The sequence below is a fragment of the Sinocyclocheilus grahami genome, unplaced genomic scaffold (assembly GCF_001515645.1).
Source record: "Sinocyclocheilus grahami isolate Dianchi unplaced genomic scaffold, SAMN03320097.WGS_v1.1 scaffold96.1, whole genome shotgun sequence".
NCBI lineage: Eukaryota > Metazoa > Chordata > Actinopteri > Cypriniformes > Cyprinidae > Sinocyclocheilus > Sinocyclocheilus grahami.
Genome location: NW_015505275.1, coordinates 1628340 through 1651981, shown reverse-complemented (window position 1 = coordinate 1651981; position 23642 = coordinate 1628340). Strand labels below are relative to the sequence as shown.

Sequence of the window (23642 nt, the reverse complement as noted above, 5' to 3'; positions counted from 1 at the left end):
CTCACAAAAAATTGTGGTCATTTTTATTATCAATGTTGAAAAGAGTTCTGCTGGTCAATATTTTTGTGCAAATTATGATGCAGTTTTTCAGGATTTTTTGATAAGTATAACATTTTGAAATAGAAATTTGTTGTAGCATTACAAATGTTTACTTTCACTTTTGATCCATTTAATGTGATCCTTTCTTTCTTAAAAATCATACTGACCCCAAACTTTTGAACGATATTGTGTACCAACTGTGTTTTCTTTCTTTTTTCTCCCTGTTTTAATGAATGTTTCATAAGTTGCACTGAGAGATGGAAGTTTTTATTATATAATTCTCTTGTTTATTAACAGTATGTAATAGTGATAAGATTTGATAGTCTGTTAATATAGACTCATTGGCTTATGCAACAAAAAGTTTATGCCCCTTGTCTATATGACAACACTTTTTAACAGGCAATAAAGCACAAAGAGACGCTGACCAGTGCTCATAACCAGTTTATAACTTTAACTCATAACTTTTTTTCCCCCTACAAATAAACTTCATTCTTCAATTATTAGTAATTACTTAGTCACAACTAATTTAGTAAATCTGTTACGAGTCCACAGTGAAAGCAAAATGCTTTAAAAATGTTAACACAGTGTAACAGGATCTGTCAATAGGTTGCAACTGACAAGACACAGTTAGTCTGCCTAGCATGCAGCTAGTGATCAGCTGGTAATGAGTACAAGGAAGTGTTTCCAAAGTTAATTTCCATGAGATTCAATGTCCAGATGACAGAGTCCTGACACACCTGTGTCTTTCTCCATCGGGTGGGAATTTGTCAAACTATAGCTATGCACTACTGACAGCTGCTGTTTCTGGATTGTGCTGTTTGTCTTTTAGCTTGTTTTATGTGGAATCCATGTTGATAGTCCCTGTTTTCTGATGGAGCTGAGAGAATTCAACAATCAAGTCCATTCACCTCCAGGTAAGACAGTGTGTATATGTGTGTAACAGAGAGTTAATATGATACATGTGTAAGGTTAGCACACAATTAGTCTCAAGTAAGAGAGAGCTTTAAATGTTTGTCTACATATATACACTTTAAATATTTTGACATACGTCCCTGTATATAATGCTATAAGTATACTGTCTTGAGTTTGTTTATTGCTGTAAAATGTACTAACGGTAACACTACAATGAAGTAATAACTAAACCTTTTGAATAAAATGTAAATACATTCTGAAAATGCCTTTCCCATATATGATAAGGGGATTCAAACTTTTTTACTTCTATAAGAAATCCTATTTTATAAAATGTATTTTATTTTAGTATATTTACCAAAATATTATTTTAAAAATGTTAAAATAAATAAAATGAAATTGTAAAATTCCATACATATTTTTTACACACACACACGTGTTGTAAATTGATACTATTTTAAAAATACTGTAATACAATTAATCATTGTTCTCTCCTTATGTAATACGGATCTAATACAGTTCTGTATGGTCTTGTGACATTTATTATACTGAATAGTGTAAATCTAACAGAAATTATATCTGTCCTTAGTTAAGAATATCTCTTTGGTTTTGAGACTTTAGTCTTTGCAACTTCAGGGATCTTATCTATGCATAATCAGCTTGTAACACTCCAAAGAGAAAGGAAAACTTGAAATCGCATCATATGACCCCTTTAATGTTGAAAACAGTTGTGCTGCTTAATATTTCTGTGGAAATGTAATACTTATTTTTCAAGATTGTTTAACAAGTAGGACATTCAAAAGCACAGAAATAGAAAGCGCTGACACTTTTCAGCGTAAGTTTTAGGATAAATGTCTTGCTGTTTAATGGCTACAGGTAAACTGGTAAGTTCTTAGTTATTAGTAATCCAAATCTATGGATTAGAATGGCTATGGATATTTAAATTGTGTAATTGTATAATATAATAAGATTTAATTTCAATACATTTCCTTTGTATACCTTTTTGTGATTTGTGGTCTGAATATTAGATAAATATCACAAAAATGCTAAGATAAAATAATATAACATTTATAATAAGCGGTGTGATCACCTACCTAAACTATGACTTTTTTGTTTCCAATTTATCCTCTGACTGGAACCAATATGAATCCATCCTTTAATCCATATTTATCTGGGTGTAACAGGAACAGCGTGACAAGCAGTTCCTGGTCAGACAAATTGAAGAGCTGAATGCCACAGTGCAGAAGGAACAACGTGAACCACAGCAGCCCCAGAGAGAGACCAAGCCCTTATACCACACAGCAACACAGTGGAATCAACATTCAAATTATGCATTTGATCCTGATGAAGACCCTAGACCATATTAAGACTTCAGGGCAGTTTATACTGGAATTCTGAAATTTGTGCACTCCTTTTTTTTTTATATTTTATTTAGCAAGGATGCATTGATTTGATTAAAAGTGACAGTGAAGTATAATGTTACAAAATATTCATATTTCAGTGTTCTCTATTCATCAAAGAATCCTGAAAAAACTTATCACTGTTTCTACAAAATTATTAAGAAGCACAACCATTTTTAACAATGATAAAAAAAATATATATATTTTTTTCTTGTGCAACAAATCAGCATATCAGAATGCTTTCTGAAGGATCCCTTGACACTCAAGACTGGAATAATGGCTGCTTAAAATTTAGCTTTGCCATAACAGGAATATATTTCATTTTAAAATATGTTAAAATAGAAAACTGTTATTTTAAATTGTAATAATATTTTACAATATTACTGTTTTACTGTATGATCAAATTAATGCAGATTTGGAGAGCATAAGAGCATATTTATAAAATATATGCTTTTTTATGAGCCAGTGTACCTTTTTTAAAGTCTTTAACCATTAAAAAAAGACAATTAAAACGGCTTTTTTGCGCATTCTTTAAAACATTTTAAAATATTAAAAATTAAAATACACTATCATTATCAACTGCTGAGCGTTACGATATATTCAAGTATTACATAAATTCTGAAAATTGTTTCCCTGGCAAACAAAAGGCTTTCAATGAGGGTTTGTTTTAGCTGCGCCCTCATGTGGTAGCCTACATGTAGTGCATGACTATTATATGCGTCACAAACATTTTACGTGTGACGTGATCACGCCACTGCAACTTCCGGTGTTTGCAAAGCTCTTTCTCTGTACAAATGAGTCGGTATATATTTTTTTAGAAAGCTGTTCTTTTGTATTTTTGTGAACATTCAGAACGGAAGAAACGGATCTAGTTTACATAGGGATTCAGTGGCGAGTTTGAATTTCGCTGCGTAAGTTAGTTTGTTGACGAGTCTGTTTGTTTTGAGCCATAAACTAAGCTGTTGCCTTATTTATTGGACCTTGTATGTGGTTTGACAAACTTGCTACGAGACTAGAACTACATTTGTCTGTTTCACTGTTCTCTTTAAGTATTACATAATGAACATTTTGCCCAAAAAGAGCTGGCATGTGCGCAATAAGGACAACATTGCGCGCGTGCGCCGCGACGAGGCTCAAGCTGCAGAGGAGCAACGCGAGATTCAGCGGCGAGTGGAACGCGCAGAGCAAGAGGTAACCATAGCAACCCACCATCCTTCCACTGTTTCTAGGTTAATTTACTACATTCCCATTCCCTCCTGCACTCAGTGGCGCCGATGTATTTGTCCTCACAGAATTACTTTAGAATAAATAAAATGTGTATTTTGTCAATCTTTGTTTGCTTGGCATGTATCTTAAATATAATGCATGCTTAAGTGCTATCTAAATGTTATGTTATGGCTTGAATTTTGAGCTGAATGTTGGTTTCTGATCTATCCATCTATCCCATAATTCCTCAGGCTCGAACTGAGTATTTGAGAACGAAAGCTCAAGCAGCCCTTCAGCAAACAGGAAAATGGACCGAGGATGGAGAGACGGCAGAGACAAGTCGAGGGGCCCGAGAGATCGAACACTTAAATCTGTTTCCTCTAGAGGACTCGTCTGAAAAGAAAGGAAATGCAGAATACCTCAGAGAGAAGATGGAAGAGAAGGTGTGACAAAAAAGACACATCCTTACTTACAATATTAAGAGATGACATTATAGTTTTAATGCTGCACATAGATGGTTTAAAATGGTCATTTTTGTGATATTTTATTTTAGGAGAAGCAGGAGCGTGCTATTGGTCTTTTAGTGTCTCTTGGTCCCGCTCCTGGAACAGAAGCAACTCCCTGGTACCTGAAAGATGGAAAAGAAAAAGAAGAAGATGGAGACAAGAAAGAGAAAGGCAAAGACAAGCCAAGAACCATAACTGAAGAGGAGAGAGAAAAGAAAGACAGGAAGCTGAAAGACAGTTTGGATCCTCTTAAGGAAATGAAGAAAGCACTGGCAGTGATGGACAGGAAGGATAAAAAGCATAAGAAGAAGGAGAGGAAAGACAGAGGAGAGAAGAGGAGTGGAGAGAGGTGTGAAATACATTTTCTATTTCTGTCAACACCAATAAAGCATCTTGTCTGGCTACACAACAATGTAGTCAGTCACACTATATCCAAACCTTTTGAACAGTAGTATGTATGCGTTTAGAATTAGTGTGTTTTTGCTTTCAAATATCTTCCTGATGTCATGTTTAAAGAACTTAAAGGGGTCATCAAATGCCCATTTTCCACAAGTTGATATGATTCTTTAGGGTCTTAATGAAAGGTCTATAACATACTTTGATTAAAATTTCTCATTGGTAGTGTAAAAAAACACCTTTTTTACCCTCTCAAAAACAGCTCTGTTTTCAGCACGCTGTTCTAGTCCATGTTGCTTTAAATGCTAATGAGCTCTGCTGACCCCGCCCCTCTCTTCCATTGGGGGACGAGCAGACTGTAAACTTAAGCTGCAAAACTTGCTAACTAGCAAATATTAGGAAAGGCGATTTGCAAAGACTCATTAAAAAAACTCTTATACTCACTTCTACTGTAGATGAAGCTAGGTCACGAATAATTCGTGCAAACTTTAACACATTTAGGCAGATCGGGGATCGGCGCATTCCCCACATATTAAAGTTCTCGAAGGTCGGGTCACGTCACAGATTCTTCACCACAGCATTTATTAGTTCTGCAATTCCAACAACCACCTAGATGAATAAGCCAAACATCAGATTGAAACTTAAAGTGGTCATCGGATGCCCATTTTCCACAAGTTGATATGATTCTTTAGGGTCTTAATGAAAGGTCTATAACATACTTTGATTAAAATTTCTCATTGGTAGTGTAAAAAAACACCTTTTTTACCCTCTCAAAAACAGCTCTGTTTTCAGCACGCTGTTCTAGTCCATGTTGCTTTAAATGCTAATGAGCTCTGCTGACCCTGCCCCTCTCTTCCATGGGGGGACGAGCAGACTGTAAACTTAAGCTGCAAAACTTGCTAACTAGCAAATATTAGGAAAGGCGATTTGCAAAGACTCATTAAAAAAACTCTTATACTCACTTCTACTGTAGATGAAGCTAGGTCACGAATAATTAGTGCAAACTTTAACACATTTAGGCAGATCGGGGATCGGCGCATTCCCTTCAAAAGCGAAAGTAACGTTAATCCTCTGCGTCTTCAGCGGCTCAGATGTTGGGAGTAAATGACGACTGCTATGTTCATTATTACATCCAACAGCAAAACATCTCAATCGCTTAGGAGACATTCTTGTCTTCCCCTGCACGGGAGTCGACACAATGGCGGACAGCTCTCAGCTCACTCAGGGCGGATCGAAGGTAAGATGGCCTTGTTAATCAAATATCGTGGGAGCGGCCTGTGCAGAACTACGTCATTCTGACAGGAATCTCAGAACAGCCTGATTTGAGAAAGGGGATTTTAAAATAGGGATTTAAAAAAAAAAAACACTGGGGGGATTTTTATCATTATAGGGTGGGTGTGTACACACTTCCAACACAACTTTATGTTCAAACAACAACAAAAGTGAATTTTGCATCCGATGACCCCTTTAAAAGAGTTTACATTTTTTTTCTGTTGTGTAGAATTAAATCACTGCAGTCTAGAATTACAAACAAATGCAAAAGTGTTACATAAATTAGACTCTGAGAATTGTTTCCCTTGCAAACAAGTTCACGTATGCATGAGTAGATGCCCACTGCAGTACTAACTTGTTTGTTGAGTACATTTGTCAACTTTTTCATCCTAAAATGATTTATTTTGCTCTCATGACAGTTCAGTTGAGAGGTTAAGGGCTGAACGGCTGCAGAGAGAAGCGGAGGAGAGGAAAAGGACACAGGCTTTACTGGATCAGAGGAGCGGAGGCGGGAAAGAAAAAGAGCACGAGCGAGAGATGGGGGATAGAGACAGACCATACAACAGCGCCTACTTTCCTGAATTGGCACGGAAAAGGCAAAGGAGAGACAGAGATCAGTATGGCTTTTATTAGCTTAGAAAGGCATTGATTCAATAAGTCTAGAAATTGCAGAACTGTTTTGTGGTCAGACAAGAAATTAGCCACATGCAAAGTGTGAAAACCATTTAAAATGACTGATTGCTACCTAAATGCCATCGATCTGGCCTCTGCAACACTTTTATTGGCGTCAGATGACTTGGGGAAAAAAATGGACAAACCAGAAAACCTCCTTTTTGTTTGTGCTCACAGCAAAAGAGTGATTAATTGTTGTAAAAATGTCATCTTATGATTTGTAGGGTCTGGATTTGTTGTTTTCCTGAACAATTCAGAGGTATCGGCATTACAATGTGGACAAGCCATTATTGTGAGACTAAGAAATTTTTTTCTGTGCTGGTGATATTGGAGTCCATAAAATATTTTGTTCTTGTCATGTCTAAATACTTAATTTTACCCTGGTATTGCATAGCTGGGCTGCACTGCAAAAAGTCTGGTCTGTATTGCCACTTATTCTGGCCACATACTGCCCTCTTACTGTCCGAATCTAAAGGTAAGATCATATATACATGATTCTGAATAGGACATTGCAGAATCACACACAAGTTCTTATTATTAAATGAAGATTTGCCGATATGCTCTTCATGCAAGAGTCCAGTATCCTTTGAACATATTTTATTAAATTGCACTGGTTTAATTTCTCTTAGGAAATTACTGTATATTACTCTGCAAACACTTTAACATCGTCAACCCTGAACTCATTTTAGAGTTTTTATCTAAAGCAAACATTATGTAAGTTTTTAAAATTGCTCTTTTATATTATGTCAGCTTGTTACTTGCCATGAAAATAGCCAGGGACGCTAGCATTAAATCACCAACCAACCCTGATGTAAAGCACTGACATTTTTTGATGATGTTGTTTTTACGTGGCAGTTAGAGAGGTTTAACTGAGATGGATTATACCACAATAATATATTTTTTGCGGGGGAAAAATGGCATAGCATTCTCTTCAAAGAGTCGTATGGAAAGCGCATGTCACAGAAAATGTGTGGAGACTCTCAGTACAGTGCACAAAATAAGTATAGACTATTTCACAGAAAACAAAGCAGAATATACATTTTTGTGTAATATGCATCAGACAGTCACATATTGTGGAAATAACATCTAAAGCTGACATTAGAAATACTCATTTTGCCTCCATTCTTTATCCTTTGTGGTTCATAATATTAAGTGCAATTATGAATTGTATGAATTAATTGTCCTCGTTTGTAAGTAGCTTTGGATAAAGCGTCTGCTAAATGACTACATGTAAATTCATATGCACTGTTTTCACTCTAAGCACATATGTTTTTGTGCTAATAGAAATTAATGCTAGGAGGATGAGATTATAAAATTAATTGGTATTTAAAGGCATCTTTCTGGTGAAAATATTTGGCCTTTTCCAGACAGACAGAGATTTGCATGTCATTAACTTGAAGGCTACAGAGAATTTCAATGGCACGCTCCGTGCACCTGTCCTCCCAAACGGATCATGTCACCGCTTCGTGGAGGTGGTCCGATTTAGGGGGATTTTGATGCAATGATACCCAAGGCCAAGACACGGGGGCGTTGACGTTCTCTCCAGCCTAATAAACAAACAAACGCTTTTGTTGGCCGGCAGCAGGTACCTGAGCGAAGGGCATCGCGTAGTCGTTCTACCTACGAAAATCGCCGCGAGGCGCACGCAGCTCCACAGATCATAATAGCGCAAACTCGGTCGCATCTGACGTAGAGGGGCTTCTTGGAAGAAAACATAGCTGGACCACTCACATAATACTGACACCGTATTTAGGATCGGATATAGAACCAATAGAATGACTTCACTGGTGTTTTCTGCCCGTTTTCGACCGATGGGACGCGATGAGGACGGAATAGTAACAGCGCGCTGGTGAGGATGCGGATCGCTGGATTAGGCTGACACAAAAGAGCGTTCACACCGTGTTTAATTGCGGATTAAACGAGGGCATCATTCTTGCACAACAAGGAGACGGTTCTTTATTAGCGGGGAGCCAGACGCGCGGCGGGGAACGTTGACAGCGTCGCTCGGATGGTGGTGCCGTGGACCGCGCGACTATGTCACTACAGTGCTGGGTGATTGTTCTGGTGGGGCTGATGTCGTACTTCAACCCGGAGAGAGCTCTGGGAGCCCCGCAGAAGGAAGGTGAGCGTGTCGTTCAGATGGCATGATGTTATTGATGCGCTCGAGGGGGGAGGAGGCGATGAGACGCTGTATGAATAAGGAAAATGTGAAAATTTTATATTTCTTGGCAGGGGTGACTCTTATTATTTCATAATTCAATCATATCTATTATACCTACGTTTAATATTATGTGTCGTTATATTGAGCCCAGGCATCCTGCGCTGATGATAAAGGTGTCTGGCTGGTACGCATGTATGATTCTTCATTGTGGGCCTGCAAATCAGCTCTCCTCTATGTAATTTTACCTATGGGCCTGAGGTAACTCATAAATTGTACATAACGCGATTTTCCCTGAATCATCATATGTCCCTGTTTTGGCAGAACTGCATCATCTGCGGTTTATTATTATGTCTGATGTTTTATTCCGCGCGTTATTTTAGCAGTATCATAAACACAAATGTGCCAACAGGCCCGCGTGTTTATTTGTGTGCTCTGCTCTCGTATGCAGTATGTGTAACCATATGGTCAAAGAAGGGAACTGCGCACAGGTCCGTGTCTGCCAATGTCTGGCCACTGTTCCTCGAACAATAAAAGGTTATCAGATGTATAATAACACCCTTCATGTATTCACACAGCTACCTGCTCATTAACCTATATATTTCCATAGTTCAGGTGGACGAATTCCACGGGTGATTCTCAAATGCAAAACGCGTGTCTATTGTTAATTGCAAGCGTGGCATTTGTGTTAATGATTATGATTTTTAATATGCATTTACGCGATTTTTTTTGTCATGAGTTACTGGCCTGTGCATTGATCTTTAGCAACACAAGTAAGATTCGAGTGTTCTGACATCATGTGCTATTTAGAAATTATAAAGCTGTACGAATAAAACTAGAACAAGATAGGCTTCTGATATTCTGACTTGTGAGATACTATAAATAATTTTTTATTTGTAAATAATACATCGTCATTATTATCATTATTATGTAATGTTATATGATAATAATTGTAATAATATTAATTAATAATAATAATAATAATGTTTATTGTTGTTGCTATTAATAATAATACCTACTACTTTATCATTGAGAAAAGATGTAATAATAATTCGGTTTCTGTTATTTTCCTGAAAAATGCCATCTATAAGCTTAAAATTTGCACAGCCTCAAATGACCTGCACCGTTTTCACACAACAGACCTTAATGACTGCTTAGTACTCTGTGACTCCTTTTAAACAGCCTTTCCCAGCTTCAGCCGGGACCTTGCTGTCAGTCCTGATGTGTCCAAAAATGTCTTTGTGGTGCCTATGCTATTTTTGGAAAACCATGGCCCGTTGCCTCTAAAAGTTACATTACTTTTTGCAAATGATTAAGAAATATAGTAACATCTGTTTCTCATCACAGTTTTAAAGAATTACATTATTTTTATCCTCACTATTTTCAGTGATATTCTCAGTTCAAACATATTTTATTATATGATAGTTTTTATTTTTTGACTTATTAAAGAGCAAGTAAAATAGAGGTGTAGAGTCTCTAGCAATGGCATGTGCGCTAACATTGATGAATAAACAATGAGGTTTCAAGTCAGTTGAATACATTTTAGTTTAGTGGATATTCAGTCTTAGCATCTTAATCACAATGCCAAAGGTATTTAACCTCCTTGCCCTCCTCCCCACCTTCTCTTCTCCACAGATGGCTCTCCTAAAACAAACGGCCAAATTGAGGTACAAAATCAAGTATGGCAACTTTCCTTCTGACCCAGCAACCCTGCAGATACAAGAATCTTTTTCAATAATCCAGTCCCTTCCCTTAAGAAAGGCCTTTCCCCCAAACAAAACTCCAATACCTTCCCTTCTTCAATAGTGACGAGTACAAGAAATGTCTTGTATGATGACTCTCTGGTTTCTCTCCTTTGCTTCCCTTAAACCTTAACTCTTAAACCCCTCCCTAAACCCAATCTGAAGGTGATCTATTCTGAGTTCCTCTGCTTTTCTCTGTACTTTTTCCCTTTGAGCAATGAAAACACTTCATTGGATTCCTGTGCTATGTTTTCAATGTAACGGTGCCCTTTTCAATTTTTCCCTGTTAGGAATATATACAAGTTCTCTTTCACTCCCTATCTCTCTCTCTCTCTCTCTCTCTCTGTCTATCTATGGATCAATCCCTTAGAATTTATAAGGTCGAATTTGTAAAACTCTACCCTTTTTTCCCCCCCCTCAGTCTCTCTGTCCCGGGACGACTCTCTCTCTCCTCCCCCTTATGTGATTATTCTCATCTCCTGCTCTGGGCTGGTCTCTTTTGTTCTTTTGCTTCTCACCTGCCTTTGCTGTAAGAGAGGAGGCGTGGGATTCAATGTAAGTCTCTTTGGTGTGTGTTTTATACATGTGGGTTTATGTGAATTTTGCATAACGTTTTACTGATATGAATCGGCATGAAACGGGTTTTCTTGTTTATCTGATGGTGGTTAAATATCTTTTTTTATATATTCCCACCTCCACCTTTCTCTTTCAGGAGTTTGATAATGCCGAAGGGGAAGAATGCTCTGGGGCTTCCAGCCCTGTTCCTGAGGACAGTTTGTCTTCCTGTCCATCTCTACCGGAGGTTTACACTCTTCCACTGCGGGATAAGAACTGCCCCACACTGCCGAATGGCACAGGTAAACCCATTTACTAAAGGCAATATGCACATCTTGCTCCATAACGTGTTCATAAGTGACAAGAAAACTGTCAATGTATAGATACATAACTCAGTCCTATTAAATCCCACAGACATCTCCAAATGTTTCCGAAGGCACACTCTCAGCTACCTGCAAGAGATTGGAAATGGCTGGTTTGGGAAGGTAGACACATTTAAATGAAAATATTTTTATTCTCGGGAACAGCTTGAATTGTAACTAATGCTAATGGAAACCCAAAGTGGTGGGGGGTGCCTAAGAAAACTGAAATAATTAATGAATAATTAATGCACTTGAAAATTTGAGGCTTCTGAATCAGTGTGTCATAGTTTAAATATCTGTGAAATTGATCATTCTACCCAAGCAAGTATTGAATCTTTGAGCTTAAACAAGTCAAATATGGCATTTCAGGCCATGGTCTCATTTTGAGCCGCTTAAAGATCACTCTTTCTTACTTGACCATCTATAATTACATTGACCTGAATTTGTAGTCTAACGTGTGGGTTGTCCTGGTCTGTATGTCCTCACTGCACTTATTTTTTAGCTCCATTCTACACACTTTCTCTTTCTTTTCCTCTTTTTTAAAATTTGTACAGATATGGTGTAGTAAACAGATTTTTTTGTATAACCGTTTGATCTGTGTCTGGTAGGTAATCCTGGCTGAAGTGCTGTGTGACTGCAGCTCCTATCAGGCTGTGGTGAAGGAGCTGAGGGTCAGTGCTAGTCCTCTGGAGCAGAGGAAGTTCTTGGCAGAGTCAGAGCCATACAGGTCAGACAAACTGGGCTGCTATGGCTGGCATTATGTCTTGCTGATTGTTGTTTTTCCTAGTTAGTCCATGTTTTTTTTTGTTAATTATATTAGTGGAAATTTCTGCTGCTTTTTATTGAGGCTATTATTCCCCACTTATCTAACACTCAATTTGCTCATGCAAGCAATGAATTACCTTATTTTTGTGCTGCTTTATTTGCATTACAGTTGCTTGTGATCACTTGGAAGGGTTCATTTGAACACTGGACATAAACATATATACACACATGATTTGTATAGGTCCAGATGGGCCCAGGAATGCTAAAAAACATTTCAGATCTATTTATTAGACCAAAGTTTTAGTTTAATTACATTTGCTATCTCCCTTTCTCTTCTCCCTCTCACCCTGTATAATGTATGTTTACAAGAACATTGACAACACAGCTAATCTTTATTGATTTGTTTCTCTCATCTCACAGAAGTCTTCAGCATCCGAATATTCTACAGTGTTTGGGCCAATGCAGTGAGAACGTTCCTTTCCTCCTGGTCATGGAGTTTTGTCAACTGGTGAGAACCCAGATTTGGACATTGAGACCAATTTTAGACAACAACTTTTGTAGAGAAAACAATTACTGCCTTGGATGATGTGTGTGCCTCTTATCGGTAGTTCAGGGAAATTTAGTCAATGGGTCTCATTCATGAAACACTGGCGCATTCAGTTAATTGAAGCAATTTATGTAAGAATGGATTTATGATGTATTGGATTCGATAGTTAATGAGTTTTTTTTACAGTGTTTATAGAAATTAATTCTGAATGTTTCATGAAAAAGGCACATTGTTTATTCAAGGGACTGGAATAAATTTAAATATACCAGTTCATTATGTAATCATACATTTTCATTGCACTTTTAGCACTTTTTATAAATTGTCTTAGCACTTGATCCTATTTTCTGTATTAAATAATTTCTGTATTTTCATTTTGTGTGTGTGTGTGTGTGTCTGTATCTACAGGGTGACCTGAAGAGGTATTTAAGAGCTCAGATGATGTCTGATGGGATGACCCCTGACCTTTTAAACAGAGACCTCTTGACCTTACAACGAATGGCATATGAGATCACCTCAGGTCTCTTGCATCTCCATGAGAACAATTACATTCACAGGTAAGACTGATAAAATCTTTTAAGTATTCAAGATCATGTGAATGGCACAGACAAAGCATTTGTGAAACTGGAAGGAAATCAAAAATTATGATACTATTCTCTAATTGTCTGTTGTTCTCCAGTGATTTGGCACTGAGGAACTGCCTCCTCACTTCAAATCTTACTGTTCGGATCGGAGACTATGGCCTCTCGCACAATCAATATAAGGTACTTAAACAATTACTAAACAGCATTCCACTTCAAATAGACTATATAGAACAGGACCTCAATCAATGAGCATCTTAGGTTTTTTAGTATAGAAGGCTTTTTTGAGTTAAACATAGAAGGTGATTTGTTTGTATTCAAAACAAATATTTTGTATCGCATAATCAGCATATAAATGCATAATGGTGTTAGAGCAGCTTAGCCTATCTTTTTTTTAATTTTTTTATGTGGTTTTCCATATTTTATACAAACAGGAGGATTACTATCTAACCCCAGACAAACTGTGGATACCTCTCCGCTGGATTGCCCCTGAACTTCTGGAGGAGTTTCGCGGGAATCTGATTGTCACTGATCAAACCAAAACCAGCAATGTGTGGTATGAAAAATTATAGACAAATGGATTTAATGGAAATTTAAACAGAAGAGTCCAATGATAGCACAGAAAAATAACAATAGTGGAGTTAAAGTCTTTTTAATTATAAAAACAAAGTGTTTTAGGGACTTTTTTCTGAATTTTATCCCAGTCTATCAGTTGTGGCTACTCTTGGTTTTTCCTAAACTTCAACCCCTTTTTCCCTTTATATTACTACTGACAGGTCTCTGGGTGTTGTAATATGGGAACTGTTTGAATTTGGGGCTCAGCCGCACAGACACCTGAGCGATGAGGAGGTTCTCACCTTTGTCATCAGGGAACGACAGATCACTCTGGCTCAACCTCGCCTCAAACTCACTCACGCAGACTATTGGTCAGTATTTTTAATGCCTTTAAATAGATGAAACTGTGTCTGCACATAGATGAGTATACAGAATACAGATTCACCTACAAAATGTTTTACACCTACAGAAATGAATAGTACTTGTGAAATCCCATTCCCATTTCATAACTAGTGTAAAAATGACTTTTTCCTTAAAATCAATGAATCTTGAGTGTATTTTGTCTTACTGCACTCTTAATAGAATGAGGCAAAAATGAAACAGGATTTGTAATCTAAAAAAGTGAAAATGTAGTATATAATGTCACATACTAATATGTGAACTCTATTTTTGTATATTTCATTAGGTACGAGGTCATGCAGTCTTGCTGGCTACCTCCATCCCAGCGGCCAATGGTCAACAAAGTCTTCCTCCTTCTCTCCTCTCTCCTTGCTGCAGAACAAGGAAGCCGGAAGAGTGCTAGAGGGGATGAAGATGAGGAGGATTATGAGGAAGACAGTGGAGAAGGAAGGAGAGGAGAGAGCGACGAGTCATTTGAAAGACGATGGGATGCCCTCCGGCCCCCAGCTTTTCAGTCAGCCGCACACAAACTTCTGAGGGAGAGAGAGTATGGGAGGGAGGATGGCTGCCTCAGAGAAAATGGAAACTCATTTCCTCTTTTGGACCCTGTAGATAATATGATCACTCCTACATCTGAACTAGATGACATCCTTACTGTAACAGAGACCAGCAAAGGGTTAAACTTTGAATACTTCTGGGAAAAGGCCCATGGCAGGAGAGGGTACAAACCACTTCCTCCACCTCAGCCAATACCAACACCCAATTCTGGCCACAGGCAAACCTTGGACACACCCACCGTCGTCCCCGTGATCAGTGCCCGCAGCCCTTCACTGGCCAGTGAGTATTACATTCGCCTGGAAGAGCATACTCCCCAGGATAAGTCCCCTAGTCTAGGAAAAGGCCGGTCGTTAAAAACAAGTTCAATGTGTCCTGGAGATCTGGAGCTGGTCGAGCTTCAAACAGGGACTACTGGAAAACACAGACCAGCTTTCAGTCAGCAAGATGGCTTTGCGAGAGGCACCTCTCAGACGGTCAGATCCAGTGAGGTAAAGGTTAGGGTTCCAAACACTGGCTTGGTTGAGTTTAGTAAGGAGGGCTGTAACCGAGTGACGGATTACGCTGTTATAGACATTGGAGAAGTAAACCAAAAGTCCCTTAGTCCTCAAGCGCCCATCCTCCCACCTAAACCTCGTTCAATGTCCATGTCCTCTGGCAGCCATCTACACTCACGTCCCCTACCTGCTCCTCCACTAGGTTACGCAAGAACATACGGGTTAGACATCTACCCTGGATCCTCGTTCCCGACAGGCAAAGTTGAGACCTCTGATTCTTTACTAATAAGTTCGCTGTCAAAAGCCAACTTTGACCATTTAGGCTTAAATCGCACTCACCAGACACTGCCCCCATCTCCATCACTTTCTCCTTCTATTCCACCATCTTCTGGTAGTCACTCCCTGTTTCTCCCACCTCAGACCTGTCCTCCACCTCTCCCTCCCCACTATAGACTCCAAAAGGGTCAAAATTACTCTTCAGAGACATATTCCAGATACAATGCAATGCACTTACAAAGAGACCCACTAAGCTGTGACCATACTGATGAGAGAAATGCTGACAGAGGCATGACATGGTCTCAGTCTTTGTGTAATTCAAGAGATGCTTCAGAGACATACACTACAGACAATGAGTCCAGAATGACTCGATCTCAATCCACAATTCCAAAAATTGAGAGAACGTCATCCTCTAGCCCGGAGTTCTCCAAGGATGATGATGATGACGACGATGATGATGATTCACCCTTCTTGTCACCACATAGATCCACAAGTGGAACAACCATTCAGCACACCAACCTGATTGATGAACCAGACCCAGCTACGACTGAGCTTTTCTCAAGGGGAATGAAGCGAACACAATCCCGCCTCACCACCATCCTGCCGGCCATTTGGAGAGAAGATGCAGTCATGCAACGTGAGCGAGTTGCAGCTGCTAGGAAATCTCCCATACATTTGTTTCTGACTGAGATCTCCAGTGACTCCGTGGACTTGAAAGACGGAGAAAGCTCATGGGCACGAGAAAGTGATGGAAGGAAAGACAAAGGAATGCGGAGATCCCAGTCTCTTCTCACAGAACTTGACTCATCCTCACAAGTTTGGGCCTCAGACAAAGACTTCCTGCCTGGATATGAAGGCCGTGGCAAAAAGAGAGATTTGTTCCTTACAGAGATCGAGACATCTGTGTCAGATTGTGAGGATGCATATGATGGTGAAGGTGGCACCCCGGTCTCCAGATTTGGAACTACCCCTCATCCTTTTGCATATCCCTCAGATCTACCAGCGTATGCAGAAGCTGAAGAGGCTTTTTCATCAGGGATTAAGAAGTCTCATTCCCTGCTCTCCGAAATATCCAATGAGAGTGTTGAACCTGAGCCGAAGAAAGGGGAAATGACGAGAGAGGAATTCCTGAAGGAGATTCAATCTGCTGAAACATTTCTAACTGAAATCATTACAAGGCAACGCAAAAAGGAAGAGAGTGTTTCACCTGCTCCATTGTCTCCTGAGTATGAGTCAATATGCATTGACCCAGAATCATCTCAAACAATACAGTTTGAATCAGAAAGAGCAAGAGCAGGAAAGATGCCAGGTGACACAAAAGAAGCAATTTATGCTCAAGTCACCAAGCGGGCGAAAAGGAGTGAAATAAAAGTTGCTATGCGCCCAGAAATTCCAGTACTTCAGATTGCATCTGAGTTACAAAATCTTGAATCAGCTCAGAAATTAACTCCAGTCAGTCACTTTTCACCTGAAATGGAGCTAGAGAAGCATTCCCTTAATGATTTTCCTCCCTCAGAAGTAATCCCTAAAAATGGGCCTCTATTGGAGCAGATATCTCCCATTATAAAAGAGAAACAAAATTCTCAAAAGTCTCACAATCAGCATGACTGTGTAAGTGAAGGTCCAGTAGAACCCAGGAATCTGCACACTGTTAATAGTTCACTGAGTTGTGACAAAAATCAAATCCCTGATGATACACAAATTGTAAGTGCAGATGAAGATGATTTAAAGGGCATGTTTGTTCAGGCAAAAGAACTAAAGCAGAAAAATGATCACAATGTTTCAGCTGGCATCGAGGTGATGACATCAAATGCAACATTTAAAGATGTACTCAATGAGAAACTGCCAGAAGATCCAAACAAGAGGCCAAATGAATTGACTTTCCTTTTTCCTTCACAAAACTGTAATTTAGCAGGTGGCACAAGCTTTACAAAGGAAAGGGAATACAGTTCAAATATAAGTCAAGACTGCCCCACTGTCAACTTGCAAATGGAGACATCCTGTAAATCCCTTGAACAAACCACTTTACCTGACAAGGAAACTATTTCAAGGATGGCGTGTCTTGATAAAGACATGAAAATGGCAAAAGAGCAAATACTTCCAAGTGAATCTTCACTCTCCTTGAATGAATCAAGCACAGATGTGTTCCACTCGCCAATGGTACATGAACCCAACTCTGATCAGTCACTTTCCACCATGACCCCCACAGATTCTGTCTTGTCACCTTTGACCTCTAGTTCACTGGATTGTCTCACACCTGGAGACTCCTGGTTGGGTGGAGGAAGTGGTGGATGGAAAGCCCTGGGAACTGAAACACCACACCGGGATTCGGCCTACTTTTCTGACAGTGATTTGGATAGTGGAGAGGGTTTAGGCAGAAGAGGCACCGATGTACTTGGTGGGAATAGAGGAATATTGGTGGGAATTGAGGAAAAGATTGAGGATGAAGGACTACTGGAGAATTTAGAAAAGGAAGTGGAGCTGAAACAAGATATGCAGGAATTGTGGGGTTCAAATAAGAGAGTTGATGTAGAGAAGGCTCTCATACAAGGTGCTGTCATTTCAAGAGATTCTCAAAGTGAATGCAATGCTGAGTTTATTGCCATGTTGTTTTCCAATGGAGAGGATGAGCCAAATAAGGGAGTTCCATTTAGCAACAGCTCCCTTAACATCCAAAACTCCTCTCTAGTTAAAAATAGTGAGCTGGTCACATCTCACACATTTTCAGAAGAAAGAGTGCTTCACGATTCAGGTGCTACAGAACTTAGACTGCTTGCTGACATAGTCTCAGACCCTCAAAAACCTGTTTCTGGACCAGTTTGTCAAGAACAACTCATCGAAGAATGCTCGTATTTGCAAACAATGAAGTTTAAGGAGGCACGTTGTACATCACCTGAATTCCCAGTTGATGAAAAGTCATCAGACAAAAGTAAATCCAGGTTATCACGGTTTTACAGCTTACAGTCTGATTATTCGAAATGCATCATCAGCCCGGAGATAAACACAAAGCTCAGCAATGATGACACCAAATGCGGCCTGACCCAATTCATCTGGTCTGAGACGAAAACTGAACAACCTACAGGAGAGGAAAAGGGTAAGCTTGATATCCAAGACATAGATGCAAATGAACTAGGCTTGAGAAACCTCTCGTATTCAGAAGAGAATGAGGATGGACAGACAAAGGAGAGGCCTGAAAGTCAGCTAGCTGTAGGGGAGCTCTCCTTCACTATCAAAGAATCCCCCCAAAATTCTGCAGGCGAGAAAGTCAGCAGTATGGAGATCTCAAAAGATGAATGTTCTGATGAATTCGGCAGAGGTGCCTCAATGGGTCTTGAACTGAAGGAGAAGGAGTTGTGGAGTGCCCTTGAGGAAGATAATGGTACAGAGGAGACTATGAGTGGGGAATTCAACTGCCAAACATTTCAGCAGGGAGAACTTCACCTTTGGCCTGTAGAAAATGACCAGTGGGCTGCAGCCGAAGCTCAGACACCAGAAGCAGGGCTTGGATCAGAGTTGTTCCCGAGTTTTGGAAAAAAGCCCTGGGGGGAGGAGGAACACTTAGTGGTGAGTCATGAATTTTGGGAATCTGAAGCAAATGATGAGCTTGCAGATAGTGAGTCTCATCCCTCTACTCAGAGAATATGTGAAGATGCATTTAATGATGAGAAGCTAGGACAGGCTGATTATCCACCACCTGAGATGCTGATGCTTTCTACTGGGGCAAAGGAAGCTCAGCAGGCACTTGTAGAAAGGCTCGACTTTCAGCAAGAGGAGAACATGGAAAATCCAGACATGGAAAATGGAACACCAGAGCACTATTCTAGCAATATAAAAATAGAAGTTGAGAATCTGGAGAACCCAAAGCTGGAGGCACCTGTGCAACACAGACCTGTTGAGGTGGTGATTGATACTCAGAATTCGGAGACATGTTTACAAAATTATGTGGGAGGTGAATTGTTTGGGGATAAAGCTAATAAAGAGTTTGACAGTCATGAAAACATAGTGGGTGTAAGAGGTTGCATGACTCTCTCTCCCTTGTTTTCTATTACAACTGCTTCAACTGATGAGTTGGAACCTCTACAATACCACAAAGAATCTCTTTCTTGTCATAATAACTATGTACAAAGGGACCAAACCGAAGCCACATGGTCACCCAAGACTGAAGCAAGCAAAATGTTGGTTGCAGCCCTTGAAGACCGTCAAACCTGCACAATAGATATGTCAAACTCAACCACTGACTTAGCTGATAGTTCTCACATCATTTCAGCATATCCAGAGTGTCTCAGTACAGAAACCGGTAGACATAATGTTGACAGTGATCACTGTTCTGCCACAATCAGTGATGTGTTTTTTGAAAAAGAAAGATCAGATTCTCCATCTTGCCCAAGTCTCACCATTAGCACTGATCCAGAGCCGTGTAAGATTCATAGTAGCAACATTCAGTGTTCAGCCCCTGCACTGATTTCATTGGAGCTTTCTGAATGTTCTGCTCCCCCACATGCAGGAGTGGGCAAGTGCCAAGGCCCAAGTAGTTTCCCGAATACAGTACACCACATAGAAGTCAAGACCAGTTCAAGTCTGTTCTGTGCTGCAGATCAAGCATCTACTAAACATGAGGAGCCTTCTGACAGTTCTGATGATGTTAACTGTTTAGATCAGTCTCTTGAAGAACTTGCCACCAGTACCACCACTCACAGCAAAGGTATCACTGCAAACCTGGGACAAAAACTGCACACATCTCTCATGAAAGAAAACCACATTCACCCAGAATCAAATACTGTGGACGACAGAAATAGCCTGTCCCAGAAAGTGGCCCATTCACCTCTCTCCCAGTGTTCTCTGAACTCCATCCCTGAGTTGTTGATCTCTGAGTGGAAGAACTTGGATGAGGAGCCTCTGGAGGATTTTGAAAAACTGGAGCAACTGTGCTGCATTTCTGGGGATGAAGAGACCCTTGGAGATCTGTTTTTAGGAAACTTAGATCTGCTTGAATCTTTGAAGAGAAATCCAGAGCAAAGAACAGGTGGTGCTGGTGGCATAATAAATCATCATGACTCAGCAGATGCAGAGGGGAAGACGAGAGTCGAGCTAAAAGAAGATGTTGATGGGATTTCGAAAAGTACCACGGCTGTCTTGCAACAGTCAGAGCAGTATGAAAACTTTTCTCCAAATTTCCCAGGAGAAGCTCAGCAGTCAGTGGAGAAGAGAATGGGGCAACATGTGCCAACGCCTCTCTCACCATGCAATTCTACAGATGGTTCCAAAGGGCAGAGGTCACTCTCAAAAATGCAGGCAAAAAATGGACTGATGATGCAGGTGAGTAAAAATTACTATTAGAATAGAATAATATTGATGCTCTGCTATTTCTAAAACATTCTGTCTTTTTTTTTAGGTTTGTGAGGAAAGACTTCAGTACTCTCTCAGTGAAAATGTTAAAACCAATGTCCTGTGGGGGTCTAAAGTTAGTGACAGCGTGATTCTGCACCCTTGGGGAACCTCTACCACTTCATCCTCTGAAGAAAGTGTTGCAAGCGAAGATTTCCAAGAAAACGAGAGGTGTGGCTATGTTCCAGAAATACTACAAAAAATAGACGAAGTGATGAATAAAACAGATCAATATTCTAAGAGAGAGACAATATATCTATATAATACTATTCTAATAGAGATAATATAATATCTATCCCTATTCTAGAGATTATAAATCATAGTCAAATATTCTGTATTTTATTAGTGTGAACTGCAGAAAATGTGATGTCAGCATGGCATTTAATGTAACCACAGTCTGCTTTTAAATTATTTTAACTGAATGCATTTCTTGGTTAAAGAAGGTAAAAACCAGACTTCTTATTGTAAATTATTTATCTTAGAAGCAAAGAGGAGTCTCAACCCTCCTCTCCCTCTGTGTCTGTGAGTGAACCTGCTGGAGCAAAGACAGAAGAAATGACTGTGCTTGAACAGCCTGAGGTTGCACCTTCATTGCCAGCTGCAAATCAAGCTATGAAAGGTACTGTGAACCGAAAGCACTCAACAATTTCATTTGGATTTGTTATCATCAGTTGTGCATTTTATGCTGTTGTGCAATTTTAAATCTTTTTTGGAAAATGAACTAAAATTGAAAACAAAGAACTTGAAAAAGTTAATATTTTGAAGATTATTTTATTTTAATTGAACGATTTGGCTAATTAATAATTTTATCATATCATTATGAGGGGTTGATAGCTAGTTGAAATCCCCCCCCCCCCCAAAAAAAAATTGTCAGTATATATACTGAATATATTCTTACAATTTAAAAAAAAATTATAATAATTTTATAACAATCTCTCTTTCTCTCTCTCTCTCTCTCTCTATATATATATATATAAACACACACACATATATGTACCACCATTTTCTGATGTTTGTCTTTCATCTCTCCATCTGTACTATCATCCCGTTTCAGCTAAGCTGGCCCGTCTCTCCTTGTCCCTCCCTCCGCTCGCTCTCTCTCTTCCTCTCTCACCAAATGCCAAAGGAGGATTCTGGGAAGGGGGAGAGCACAGAGGGGGAAGGAGGAGGGTTGCTTCAACAGGTAGCGATCCAGATGAAGATGAAGAAGAGGAACAGGACGATGAGTCTCCCAGGCGCGTCATCGTTGTCACGGAAACAGATGTTGACAAGAGAGTGGGTTTGCGTAGCTTGTTGAAATCACCAAAGGAGCCCGTGGACAAAGAGAACTGTGACCGTGGGAGGAATGTGTCATTTTTTGATGATGTCACAGTCTATCTTTTCGATCAGGTATGTGAAGAGTGTGTTTTATACAGAAAAGCAACGAATACCTTCAGTTGCAAGGTTTCACATAGGTAAACATTGTCTGTTTTGTTACTTCTCTATATTTTGAAACTCTTCATGCCAGGAAACTCCAACCAATGAACTGAGCTCTGGATCTAATAGTTCATCTCCCCATGGAAAGCCCCCCAACACTGATGGTTTTGGTAAGTGTACTCCGCAGAAGTTATTATAATTTGGGCTTGATTTGCATAACGCAAATCCCATATGATCACAATTTTCTGTTTTATTTTTTTCTTCTGCCCTTTTTGTCAGGATCAGCCAGCCACAAGGCATCAAAAAGTAAAGACCATGTAGTGAAGCCAAGATCTCCAACCGGAGTAACTTCCGGCTTATCGTCAAGGTTTACAGTGAGCCCTGCTGACGACCCGCATTTAGTGTTACATACTACTGTTCCCTAAACACCTGGACAAAATGTACCCCCCTGGAGTGATTGAGTGGCCCCCGTTGTCATCGGTAACTATGACGGCTCCTGGAGGTTATTTTTTTAACTGCGAGAAAAAGAAGGACTCCCGTTTCAAAAGGCTGGAGGCAGTCCAGGTTTTACTCACTGCAGCAGCTGGAGTGGTAAATCCACACATAGAAAGTACCTTCCAAACAGCCAAAATCCTTGGAGTTATGTAAAATCTGACATATACTTTTCGGCTATGCAATGGGAGTTTTATTATGTACCAGCTTAACTGTTCTATTTTCATGGCTTCTTGAAGTACGTTTGTATTTTATTCCCCTTGAATGAAGGGGTGCACTTTCTCTGACCAGTACCTGTCTATTTGTGAGCTTAGAAATATTGGCATTGTAAATATGTTCTCATTGCAGTCAGACATTCTTGTAGTTTGTGGTTGAGGAGGGAACCGTCTCTTTCCAAATCACAGCAGTGCAGTTCTCATTTAGCATTTGTACAAACTAAAAATGAAATTGCAACAGAATACAAACTCATTTTAAAACCATTTATTTTAAATTTATTCTTAGAATGCACGAAAAAATAAAACTGCGATTAACTATTATGTTTTATACTGTATTTTGTATTGCAAATGTTATTTATTTCTGTATCTAATTTGTTTACTTAATTGTTTATTTATTCTGCATTTGTTTTTTTTCTGGATTTTTTTTTCTCATTTTGTTTTTCATAGTTGAGGTATACCTATGATGAAAATTACAGGCCTCTCTCATCTTTTTAAGTGGGAGAACTTGCACAATTGGTGGCTGACTAAATACTTTTTTGCCCCACTGTATGTTTGTCTGTTGGCCTAATTCACTTCATAAATTTAAGTATACTGTATATTTACTTTGTATCAAATTATTTTGAATTTATGACGTTTGCCGTTTAATCCTTTTAATAACCGCCTCAACAAACATATATCTTTGCATAGGTTCAAACACTTTGAAATGTTTTCTCTAATTTAGCTATTTCTAGATGTCAGTCTATAT

The 23642-nt window shown here is 39.3% G+C and overlaps 2 protein-coding genes across 3 annotated transcripts; both read left to right on the top strand.

Moving 5' to 3' along the window:
* Positions 1–3103: 3103 nt before the first annotated feature.
* Positions 3104–6496, top strand: LOC107587899 (leukocyte receptor cluster member 1 homolog). Its single transcript, XM_016275859.1, has 4 exons — positions 3104–3539; positions 3806–3997; positions 4108–4409; positions 6148–6496. Exons 1-4 carry the CDS (start codon positions 3408–3410, stop codon positions 6359–6361), a joined length of 840 nt encoding a protein of 279 aa, XP_016131345.1. The 5' UTR covers positions 3104–3407; the 3' UTR covers positions 6362–6496.
* A 1324-nt stretch (positions 6497–7820) lies between these two features.
* Positions 7821–23245, top strand: LOC107587782 (uncharacterized). Of its 2 annotated transcripts, none has more exons than XM_016275691.1 (16): positions 7821–8522; positions 10722–10855; positions 11013–11157; positions 11270–11340; positions 11826–11944; positions 12403–12490; positions 12935–13083; positions 13206–13290; positions 13542–13663; positions 13884–14033; positions 14348–20705; positions 20782–20945; positions 21260–21393; positions 21829–22163; positions 22282–22360; positions 22470–23245. In XM_016275691.1, the coding sequence occupies exons 1-16, from the start codon at positions 8435–8437 to the stop codon at positions 22613–22615; spliced, it is 8367 nt and encodes a 2788-aa protein (XP_016131177.1). In that variant the 5' UTR covers positions 7821–8434; the 3' UTR covers positions 22616–23245. The 2 variants fall into 2 exon arrangements, with proteins under 2 accessions (XP_016131177.1, XP_016131176.1); XM_016275690.1 differs by having other exon boundaries at positions 21257–21393.
* The last annotated feature ends 397 nt before the right edge of the window (positions 23246–23642 follow it).